Source organism: Oncorhynchus mykiss, chromosome 5, assembly GCF_013265735.2.
Source record: "Oncorhynchus mykiss isolate Arlee chromosome 5, USDA_OmykA_1.1, whole genome shotgun sequence".
Taxonomy (NCBI): Eukaryota; Metazoa; Chordata; class Actinopteri; order Salmoniformes; family Salmonidae; genus Oncorhynchus; species Oncorhynchus mykiss.
In genome coordinates, this window is record NC_048569.1 from 3,578,026 (window position 1) to 3,591,312 (window position 13,287).

Sequence of the window (13,287 nt, forward strand, 5' to 3'; positions counted from 1 at the left end):
CAGACATCAGAGGACTACAAGTACAGACATCAGAGGACTACAAGTACAGACATATGAGAACTACACGTACAGACATCAGAGGACTACAAGTACAGACATCAGAGGACTACAAGTGCAGACATCAGAGGACTACAAGTACAGACATATGAGAACTACACGTACAGACATCAGAGGACTACAAGTACAGACATATGAGAACTACACGTACAGACATCAGAGGACTACAAGTACAGACATCAGAGGACTACAAGTACAGACATATGAGAACTACACGTACAGACATCAGAGGACTACAAGTACAGACATATGAGAACTACACGTACAGACATCAGAGGACTACCAGTACAGACATATGAGAACTACACGTACAGACATCAGAGGACTACACGTACAGACATCAGAGGACTACAAGCACAGACATCAGAGGACTACACGTACAGACATCAGAGGACTACAAGTATAGACATATGAGAACTACACGTACAGACATCAGAGGACTACCAGTACAGACATATGAGAACTACACGTACAGACATCAGAGGACTACAAGCACAGACATCAGAGGACTACACGTACAGACATCAGAGGACTACAAGTATAGACATATGAGAACTACACGTACAGACATCAGAGGACTACAAGCACAGACATCAGAACTACAAACATCAGTCTCTGTATTATTATTATTTATTTGGACAATGTACAACAGGAACATACAGTACCAGTCAACAGTTTGGACACACCTACTGGACACACCTACTCATTCAAGTGTGATTCCTTATTTGTTCTATTTTCTACATTGTAGAATAATAGTGAAGACATCACAACTATGAATTAACACATGGAATCATTTAGTAACCAAAAAAGTATTAAACAAATCTAAATACATTTGATATTTGATATTATTTAAAGTAGCCACCTTTTGCTTTGATGACAGCTTTGCACACTCACATTCTCTCAACCAGCTTCATGAGGTCGTCACCTGGAATGCATTTCAATTAACAGGTGTGCCTTGTTAACATTTATTTTGTAGAATTCTGTCGTCCTTAATGCGTTTGAGCCAATCAGTTGTGTTGTGATAAGGTAGGGGTGGTATACAGAAGATAGCCATATTTGGTAAAAGATCAAGTCCATATTATGGCAAGAACAGCTCAAATAAGCAAAGAGAAACGACAGTCCATCATTACTTCAAGACGTGAAGGTCAGTAAATCCAGAACATTTCAAGAACTTTGAAAGTTTCCTCAAAAACAGTTGCAAAAACCATCAAGCGCTATGATGAAACTGGCTCTAATGAGGACCGCCACAGGAAAGGAAGACCCAGAGTTACCTCTGCTGTTGAGGATAAGTTCATTAGATTTACCAGCCTCAGAAATGCAGCCCAAATAAATGTTCAAGTGTTCAAGTAACAGAGTTGAACATCAACATCCAACTGTTCAGAGGAGATTGCATGAATCAGGCCTTCACGGTCGAATTGCTGAAAATAAACCACTACTAAAGGACACCAATAAGAAGAAGAGACTTGCTTGGGCCAAGAAACACAAGCAATGGACATTAGACCGGTGGAAATCTGTCCTTTTGTCCGATGAGTCCAAATGTGAGATTTTTGGTTCCAACCGCCCTGTCTTTGTGAGATGCAGAGTAGGTGAACAGATGATCTCAGAATGTATGGTTCCCATCATGAAGCATGGAGGAGGAGGTGTGATGTTGTGTGGGTGCTTTGCTGGGGACACTGTCAGTGATTTATTTAGGATTCAAGGCACACTTAACCAACATGGCTACCACAGCATTCTGCAGCGATACGCCATCACATCTGGTTTGCGCTTAGTGGGGCTATCATTTGTTTTTCAACAGGACAATGACCCAAAACACACCTCCAGGCTGTGTAAGGGCTGTTTGACCAAGAAGGAGAGTGATGGAGCTCTGCATCAGATGACCTGGCCTCCACAATCACCTGACCGCAACCCAATTGTGGTGGTTTGGGATGAGTTGGACCACAGAGTGGAGGAAAAGCAGCCAACAAGTGCTCAGCATATGTGGGAACTCCTTAAATACTGTTGGAAAAGCATTCCAGGTGAAGCTGGTTGAGAGAATGCGAAGTGTTCAAAACTGTCATCAAGGCAAAGGGTGGCTACTTTGAAGAATCTAAAATATATTTTGATTTGTTTAACTCTTTTTTGGTTACTACATAACTTCATGTGTTATTTCATAGTTTTGATGTTCTCACTATTATTCTGCAATGTAGAAAATAGTAAAAATAAAGAAAAGCCTTAAATGAGTAGGTGTGTCCAAACTTTTGACTGGTACTGTAAGTCTCAGTAAACAGAGAAATTATGCATTGCACCAGATTTAGCAAAGTGAGAGAGAGAGAGAGACAGAAAGAGGGAGAGAGGGAGAGGTAATATGACTGGCAATATGACTGGCAAATAGAATGAATAGAACCTCTAACCCTGGTAATATGACTGGTAAAGAGAATGAATAGAACCTGTAACCCTGGTAATATGACTGGTAAAGAGAATTAATAGAACCTCTAACCCTGGTAATATGACTGGTAAATAGAATGAATAGAACCTCTAACCCTGGTAATATGACTGGTAAATAGAATGACTAGAACCTCTAACCCTGGTAATATGACTGGTAAAGAGAATGAATAGAACCTCTAACCCTGGTAATATGACTGGTAAATAGAATGAATAGAACCTGTAACCCTGGTAATATGACTGGTAAATAGAATGAATAGAACCTGTAACCCTGGTAAATAGAATGAATAGAACCTCTAACCCTGGTAATATGACTGGTAAATAGAATGAATAGAACCTGTAACCCAGGTAATATGACTGGTAAATAGAATGAATAGAACCTGTAACCCTGGTAAATAGAATGAATAGAACCTCTAACCCTGGTAATATGACTGGTAAATAGAATGAATATAACCTGTAACCCTGGTAATATGACTGATGAATAGAATGAATAGAACCTCTAACCCTGGTAATATGACTGGTAAATAGAATGAATAGAACCTCTAACCCTGGTAATATGACTGGTAAATAGAATGAATAGAACCTGTAACCCTGGTAATATGACTGGTAAATAGAATGAATAGAACCTGTAACCCTGGTAAATAGAATGAATAGAACCTGTAACCCTGGTAATATGACTGGTAAATAGAATGAATAGAACCTGTAACCCTGATAATATGACTGGTAAATAGAATGAATAGAACCTCTAACCCTGGTAATATGACTGGTAAATAGAATGAATAGAACCTCTAACCCTGGTAATATGACTGGTAAATAGAATGAATAGAACCTCTAACCCTGGTAATATGACTGGTAAATAGAATGAATAGAACCTCTAACCCTGGTAAATAGAATGAATAGAACCTGTAACCCTGGTAATATGACTGGTAAATAGAATGAATAGAACCTCTAACCCTGGTAATATGACTGATAAATAGAATGAATAGAACCTCTAACCCTGGTAATATGACTGGTAAATAGAATGAATAGAACCTCTAACCCTGGTAAATAGAATGAATAGAACCTGTAACCCTGGTAATATGACTGGTAAATAGAATGAATAGAACCTCTAACCCTGGTAATATGACTGGTAAATAGAATGAATAGAACCTCTAACCCTGATAAATAGAATGAATAGAACCTGTAACCCTGGTCATATGACTGGTAAATATAATGAATAGAACCTCTAACCCTGGTAAATAGAATGAATAGAACCTGTAACCCTGGTAATATGACTGGGACATAGAATGAATAGAACCTCTAACCCTGGTAAATAGAATGAATAGAACCTGTAACCCTGGTAATATGACTGGTAAATAGGATGAATAGAACGTCTAACCCTGGTAATATGACTAGTAAATAGAATGAATAGAACCTCTAACCCTGGTAATATGACTGGTAAATAGAATGATTAGAACCTGTAACCCTGGTAAATAGAATGAATAGAACCTCTAACCCTGGTAACATGACTGGTAAATAGAATGAAAAGAACCTGTAACCCTGGTAATATGACTGGTGAATAGAACCTGTAACCCTGGTAATATGACTGGTAAATAGAATGAATAGAACCTCCAACCCTGGTAATATGACTGGTAAATAGAATGAATAGAACCTCTAACCCTGGTAAATAGAATGAATAGAACCTGTAACCCTGGTAATATGACTGGTAAATAGAATGAATAGAACCTCTAACCCTGGTAATATGACTGGTAAATAGAATGAATAGAACCTCTAACCCTGGTAATATGACTGGTAAATAGAATGAATAGAACCTCTAACCCTGGTAAATAGAATGAATAGAACCTGTAACCCTGGTAATATGACTGGTAAATAGAATGAATAGAACCTCTAACCCTGGTAATATGACTGGTAAATAGAATGAATAGAACCTGTAACCCTGGTAAATAGAATGAATAGAACCTGTAACCCTGGTAATATGACTGGTAAATATAATGAATAGAACCTCTAACCCTGGTAAATAGAATGAATAGAACCTGTAACCCTGGTAATATGACTGGTAAATAGAATGAATAGAACCTCTAACCCTGGTAATATGACTGGTAAATAGAATGAATAGAACCTCTAACCCTGGTAAATAGAATGAATAGAACCTGTAACCCTGGTAATATGACTGGTAAATAGAATGAATAGAACCTCTAACCCTGGTAATATGACTGGTAAATAGAATGAATAGAACCTCTAACCCTGGTAAATAGAATGAATAGAACCTGTAACCCTGGTAATATGACTGGTAAATATAATGAATAGAACCTCTAACCCTGGTAAATAGAATTAATAGAACCTGTAACCCTGGTAATATGACTGGGAAATAGAATGAATAGAACCTCTAACCCTGGTAAATAGAATGAATAGAACCTGTAACCCTGGTAATATGACTGGTAAATAGGATGAATAGAACGTCTAACCCTGGTAATATGACTAGTAAATAGAATGAATAGAACCTCTAACCCTGGTAATATGGCTGGTAAATAGAATGATTAGAACCTGTAACCCTGGTAACATGACTGGTAAATAGAATGAAAAGAACCTGTAACCCTGGTAATATGACTGGTGAATAGAACCTGTAACCCTGGTAATATGACTGGTAAATAGAATGAATAGAACCTGTAACCCTGGTAATATGACTGGTAAATAGAATGAATAGAACCTGTAACCCTGGTAAATAGAATGAATAGAACCTCTAACCCTGGTAATATGACTGGTAAATAGAATGAATAGAACCTGTAACACTGGTAATATGACTGGTAAATAGAATGAATAGAACCTCCAACCCTGGTAATATGACTGGTAAATAGAATGAATAGAACCTCCAACCCTGGTAATATGACTGGTAAATAGAATGATTAGAACCTGTAACCCTGGTAAATAGAATGAATAGAACCTCTAACCCTGGTAACATGACTGGTAAATAGAATGAAAAGAACCTGTAACCCTGGTAATATGACTGGTGAATAGAACCTGTAACCCTGGTAATATGACTGGTAAATAGAATGAATAGAACCTCTAACCCTGGTAATATGACTGGTAAATAGAATGAATAGAACCTCTAACCCTGGTAAATAGGATGAATAGAACCTCTAACCCTGGTAATAAGACTGGTAAATAGAATGAATAGAACCTCCAACCCTGGTAATATGACTGGTAAATAGAATGAATAGAACCTCTAACCCTGGTAATATGACTGGTAAATAGAATTAATAGAACCTCTAACCCTGGTAAATAGAATGAATAGAACCTGTAACCCTGGTAATATGACTGGTAAATAGAATGAATAGAACCTCTAACCCTGGTAATATGACTGGTAAATAGAATGAATAGAACCTCTAACCCTGGTAAATAGAATGAATAGAACCTGTAACCCTGGTAATATGACTGGTAAATATAATGAATAGAACCTCTAACCCTGGTAAATAGAATGAATAGAAGCTGTAACCCTGGTAATATGACTGGGAAATAGAATGATTAGAACCTGTAACCCTGGTAAATAGAATGAATAGAACCTCTAACCCTGGTAACATGACTGGTAAATAGAATGAAAAGAACCTGTAACCCTGGTAATATGACTGGTGAATAGAACCTGTAACCCTGGTAATATGACTGGTAAATAGAATGAATAGAACCTCTAACCCTGGTAATATGACTGGTAAATAGAATGAATAGAACCTCTAACCCTGGTAAATAGAATGAATAGAACCTCTAACCCTGGTAATAAGACTGGTAAATAGAATGAATAGAACCTCCAACCCTGGTAATATGACTGGTAAATAGAATGAATAGAACCTCTAACCCTGGTAATATGACTGGTAAATAGAATGAATAGAACCTCTAACCCTGGTAAATAGAATGAATAGAACCTGTAACCCTGGTAATATGACTGGTAAATAGAATGAATAGAACCTCTAACCCTGGTAATATGACTGGTAAATAGAATGAATAGAACCTCTAACCCTGGTAAATAGAATGAATAGAACCTGTAACCCTGGTAATATGACTGGTAAATATAATGAATAGAACCTCTAACCCTGGTAAATAGAATGAATAGAACCTGTAACCCTGGTAATATGACTGGGAAATAGAATGAATAGAACCTCTAACCCTGGTAAATAGAATGAATAGAACCTGTAACCCTGGTAATATGACTGGTAAATAGGATGAATAGAACGTCTAACCCTGGTAATATGACTAGTAAATAGAATGAATAGAACCTCTAACCCTGGTAATATGGCTGGTAAATAGAATGATTAGAACCTGTAACCCTGGTAACATGACTGGTAAATAGAATGAAAAGAACCTGTAACCCTGGTAATATGACTGGTGAATAGAACCTGTAACCCTGGTAATATGACTGGTAAATAGAATGAATAGAACCTGTAACCCTGGTAATATGACTGGTAAATAGAATGAATAGAACCTGTAACCCTGGTAAATAGAATAAATAGAACCTCTAACCCTGGTAATATGACTGGTAAATAGAATGAATAGAACCTGTAACACTGGTAATATGACTGGTAAATAGAATGAATAGAACCTCCAACCCTGGTAATATGACTGGTAAATAGAATGAATAGAACCTCCAACCCTGGTAATATGACTGGTAAATAGAATGAATAGAACCTCTAACCCTGGTAATATGACTGGTAAATAGAATGAATAAAACGTCTAACCCTGGTAATATGACTGGTAAATATAATGAATAGAACCTCTAACCCTGGTAATATGACTGGTAAATAGAATGAATAGAACCTGTAACCCTGGTAACATGACTGGTAAATAGAATGAAAAGAACCTGTAACCCTGGTAATATGAATGGTAAATATAATGAATATAACCTCTAACCCTGGTAAATAGAATGAATAGAACCTCTAACCCTGGTAATATGACTGGTAAATAGAATGAATAGAACCTGTAACCCTGGTAATATGACTGGTAAATAGAATGAATAGAACCTCTAACCCTGGTAATATGACTGGTAAATAGAATGAAAAGAACCTCTAACCCTGTTAATATGACTGGTAAATAGAATGAAAAGAACCTCTAACCCTGGTAATATGACTGGTAAATAGAATGAATAGAACCTGTAACCCTGGTAAATAGAATGAAAAGAACCTGTAACTCTGGTAATATGACTGGTAAATAGAATGAATATAACCTCTAACCCTGGTAAATAGAATGAATAGAACCTCTAACCCTGGTAATATGACTGGTAAATATAATGAATAGAACCTCTAACCCTGGTAAATAGAATGAATAGAACCTGTAACCCTGGTAATATGACTGGTAAATAGGATGAATAGAACGTCTAACCCTGGTAATATGACTAGTAAATAGAATGAATAGAACCTCTAACCCTGGTAATTTGGCTGGTAAATAGAATGATTAGAACCTGTAACCCTGGTAACATGACTGGTAAATAGAATGAAAAGAACCTGTAACCCTGGTAATATGACTGGTGAATAGAACCTGTAACCCTGGTAATATGTCTGGTAAATAGAATGAATAGAACCTGTCACCCTGGTAATATGACTGGTAAATAGAATGAATAGAACCTGTAACCCTGGTAAATAGAATGAATAGAACCTCTAACCCTGGTAATATGACTGGTAAATAGAATGAATAGAACCTGTAACACTGGTAATATGACTGGTAAATAGAATGAATAGAACCTGTAACCCTGGTAATATGACTGGTAAATAGAATGAATAGAACCTGTAACCCTGGTAAATAGAATGAATAGAACCTCTAACCCTGGTAATATGACTGGTAAATAGAATGAATATAACCTGTAACACTGGTAATATGACTGGTAAATAGAATGAATAGAACCTCCAACCCTGGTAATATGACTGGTAAATAGAATGAATAGAACGTCTAACCCTGGTAATATGACTGGTAAATATAATGAATAGAACCTCTAACCCTGGTAATATGACTAGTAAATAGAATGAATAGAACCTCTAATCCTGGTAATATGACTGGTAAATATAATGAATAGAACCTGTAACCCTGGTAATATGACTGGTAAAGAGAATGCATAGAACCTCTAACCCTGGTAATATGACTGGTAAATAGAATGAATAGAACCTGTAACCCTGGTAATATGACTGGTAAATAGAATGAATAGAACCTCTAACCCTGGTAATATGACTTGTAAATAGAATGAATAGAACGTCTAACCCTGGTAATATGACTGGTAAATATAATGAATAGAACCTCTAACCCTGGTAATATGACTAGTAAATAGAATGAATAGAACCTCTAACCCTGGTAATATGACTGGTAAATATAATGAATAGAACCTGTAACCCTGGTAATATGACTGGTAAAGAGAATGAATAGAACCTCTAACCCTGGTAATATGACTGGTAAATAGAATGAATAGAACCTGTAACCCTGGTAATATGACTGGTAAATAGAATGAATAGAACCTGTAACCCTGGTAATATGACTGGTAAAGAGAATGAATAGAACCTCTAACCCTGGTAATATGACTGGTAAATAGAATGAATAGAACCTCTAACCCTAGTAATATGACTGGTAAATAGAATGAATAGAACCTCTAACCCTGGTAATATGGCTGGTAAATAGAATGAATAGAACCTCTAACCCTGGTAAATAGAATTAATATAACCTGTAACCCTGGTAATAAGACTGGTAAATAGAATGAATAGAACCTGTAACCCTGGTAATATGACTGGTAAATATAATGAATAGAACCTCTAACCCTGGTAATATGACTGGTAAATAGAATGAAAAGAACCTCTAACCCTGGTAATATGACTGGTAAATAGAATGAATAGAACCTGTAACCCTGGTAAATAGAATGAAAATAACCTCTAACCCTGGTAATATGACTTGTAAATAGAATGAAAAGAACCTGTAACCCTGGTAATATGACTGGTAAATAGAATGAATAGAACCTCTAACCCTGGTAATATGACTGGTAAATAGAATGAATAGAACCTCTAACCCTGGTAATATGACTGGTAAATAGAATGAAAAGAACCTCTAACCCTGGTAATATGACTGGTAAATAGAATGAATAGAACCTGTAACCCTGGTAAATAGAATGAAAAGAACCTCTAACCCTGGTAATATGACTGGTAAATAGAATGAATAGAACCTGTAACCCTGGTAAATAGAATGAAAATAACCTCTAACCCTGGTAATATGACTGGTAAACTCTCAGGTACACTGGCAAAGGCTGCCTGGTATTGTGATGTAATAATTTCCATGGTAATTTTATAATGTTCAATCAAATGATGTTAACTGATGTTGCTCATGTAATGGCCACCAGTCCACTTCCTGCTTTTACTTCCTACTTTGCTCTTTGTAGTGGCCACCAGTCCACCCATTATGCCATCATTGACTTGAATGGGGACGCCTGTTCTATTGATTCCGTTTCTATGGCAGCACATGTAGTGAGGAGTGGAGGAGAGTTGAGAGAAGGCCAAGATTGTGCAAAGCTGTCATCAAGGCAAAGGGTGGCTACTTTGAAGAATCTCCCATTCTAAAATAATTGTTTTATTTAAAAAAAATACTTTTTTGGTTAATAAATGATTCCATATGTGTTATTTCATTGTTTTGATGTCTTCACTATTATTCTACGATGAAGAAAATAGTAAAAAACTTTGACTGGTACTGTATCTCTCGCTCTGCCTCTTCTCCTCCCTCTCTCCCTCCTTTCAGAACCCTTTCCATTTCCAGATGCCGATGCAGAACCCGGCCCTGCCCCAGGTGGAGCTGCTCTACTCCCTGCTGGTGATCAACAGCTGGTATGACGTCAGCCTCCTGCTCTGTCAGGAGTGGAACATTTCTAGCTTCCTTGTTCGTCTCCGTAACAACACCAAGTTCCACCTGGGTTCTGTGGTCAACATCACCACCTACACTACCTCCTCTGGATCTCACCGCAACAGCTCTGTCTCCAAGGCTGACTTCCAGACCTCTCTACGGGGATACCTGGAGTCCATCAAGGAGTCAACGTCTACAGTCGTAACATTCGGCTGCGACATCCGGGACATGAAGAGGATCTTTAACGTGGTGACCAAGCTGGGCCTGATGCTGCCAGAGTACCACTGGGTGTTGGGGGACACGCAGGACGTGGAGGAGCTGAGGACCGAGGGGTTGCCGGCAGGACTGCTGGCCCATGGCAGGATGGGGACTCCCTCCCTGGATCACTACGTACAGGATGGGCTGGAGCTGGTGGCCCGGGTGGTGGGGTCAGCTGCGTACCGCTCCCCTGAGCTCGCCCTCATCCCCTCCATCACCAACTGCATGGATACACAGAGTAGCCAGAACAGGAACATGACCTCAGGGAAATATCTGTCCAGGTGCAGTACTGATGCTGATTCACTTCTGATATAAGCATTAATAAAGAAGATTGTGGTGATTTAATCCTAGTGGTTTAGGACAAAAGCTCTGTATTGGTCAACACCTGTAAATACATAACCTAGAGGACATACTGTATGTCTCTTATAAAAATTCCACAACAACAAACTTGCCAAAACAGAGAGAGCTGAGATCCCCCTTACTGTCTCAAGTCAGGTGTGGAGCATGTCCTTAACTGACTTGCCTAAAGGTAAACATTTTTTTTTTAAATGACCACCTGATAGAGTCTGACCCCCTAATAGTGAAATATATTTATTTTACCTTAATTTAACTAGGCAAGTCAGTTAAGAACAAATTCTTATTTTCAATGACAGCCTAGGAACAGTAGGTTGACTGCCTGTTAAGGGGCAGAACGACAGATTTGTACCTTGTCAGCTCGGGGATTTGAACTTGCAACCTTTCAGTTACTAGTCCAACACTCTAGGCTACCCTGCCGCCCCATCTATCAGACATACACAGTCTGACCCCCTGATAGGGATATTTATAGTCTGACCCCATGATAGAGATATCTATAGTCTGACCCCATGATAGAGATATCTATAGTCTGACCCCATGATAGTGATATATATAGTCTGACCCCCTGATAGGGATATCTATAGTCTGACCCCATTATAGAGATATCTATAGTCTGACACTCTGATAGAGATATCTATAGTCTGATTTCATGATAGAGATACCTATAGTCTGACCCCCTGATAGTGATATCTATAGTCTGACCCCATGATAGTGATATCTATAGTCTGACCCCATGATAGAGATATCTATAGTCTGACCCCATGATAGAGATATCTATTGTCTGACCCCATGATAGAGATATCTATAGTCTGACCCCCTGATAGTGATATCTATAGTCTGACCCCCTGATAGAGATATCTATAGTCTAACCCCCTGTTAGTTATCTATAGTCTGACCCCATGATAGAGATATCTATAGTCTGACCCCATGATACTGATATCTATAGTCTGACCCCATGATTGAGTTATCTATAGTCTGACCCCATTATAGAGATATTTATAGTCTGACACCCTGATAGAGATATCTATAGTCTGACCCCATGATACTGATATATATAGTCTGACCCCATGATGGTTCTGTTTGACCAGCAGGTCACAGATACAACCCCCTCTTTGCCTTTCCTGGCATCAGGGCTCAGGCCCTGCCAAAAGGGCACATAATGACCCAGGCTTGTGCAGCTTAGAGCTCATCTCAGTAGCTAGGTGAGGTAAGACGGTGCTGTCTGCTGCAGTAGTTTAGTCACAGTGTCCTCAAGCTGCAAGTGCAGGTGTAAAGAATTATATGATTTCATTGAGATTCATGAACAGAAGACAGTCCCACATCAGATTCACCTGAGTGGTTTTCTGTTCTGGCCTTCAACCCCTGAATTCTAAGCCTCAAATGTACCCTTATCCTATAACCTCATCTGTTCCTCTGCCCCTCCCCCTGCAGGTTTCTGTCCAACACGTCGTTTGAAGGTCTGACTGGTTTCATCTCGTCCCAGGAGGAGACAGTGATCTCCTCTGAGAGCCATCACTTTATTTGGTCCCTGCAACAAGACCCCATAGGGAAGCCCATGTGGACCAGACTGGGCCGATGGAAGCATGACAGGGTGCTACTGGACTACACTGCCTGGACCAACAAACAGGTGAGAGGGAGGAGGAGAGAGAGATGAGGGAGGGGGAGGGGCTCAGAGAAACAGATATGTTACAACTTCCCCCTGGTCTCCCCTTACTAATAGATATGTTACAACTTCCCCCTGGTCTCCCCTTACTAATAGATATGTTACAACTTCCCCCTGGTCTCTCCTTACTAATAGATATGATACAACTTCCCCTGGTCTCCCCTATGTTACAACTTCCCCCTGGTCTCCCCTTACTAATAGATATGTTACAACTTTCCCTGGTTTCCCCTTACTAATAGATATGTTACAACTTCCCCCTGGTCTCCCCTTACTAATATATATGTTACAACTTCCCCTGGTCTCCCCTCACTAATATATATGTTACAACTTCCCCTGGTCTCCCCTTACTAATAGATATGTTACAACTTCCCCTGGTCTCCCCTTACTAATAGATATGTTACAACTTCCCCCTGGTCTCCCCTTACTAATAGATATGTTACAACTTCCCCTGGTCTCCCCTTACTAATAGATATGTTACAACTTCCCCCTGGTCTCCCCTTACTAATAGATATGTTACAACTTCCCCTGGTCTCCCCTTACTAATAGATATGTTACAACTTCCCCTGGTCTCCCCTTACTATTAGATATGTTACAACTTCCCCTGGTCCCCCCTTACTAATAATAGGCACTCAACTTATAAACAATTCCCCCACACTTCCCTACCAGTGAATCAAGGACATTCCCTC

General features: G+C 38.9%; 1 protein-coding gene across 1 annotated transcript in view; it reads left to right on the plus strand.

The window, feature by feature from the left end:
- The window catches only part of grin3a (glutamate receptor, ionotropic, N-methyl-D-aspartate 3A), an 87,168-nt gene that overhangs the window by 30,078 nt on the left and 43,803 nt on the right, over positions 1 to 13,287 (plus strand). The window contains exons 3-4 of the mRNA XM_036976532.1: positions 10,225 to 10,865; positions 12,370 to 12,565. Coding sequence (XP_036832427.1) covers positions 10,225 to 10,865; positions 12,370 to 12,565 — 837 coding nt within the window. The remainder of the gene's footprint in view (positions 1 to 10,224; positions 10,866 to 12,369; positions 12,566 to 13,287) is intronic.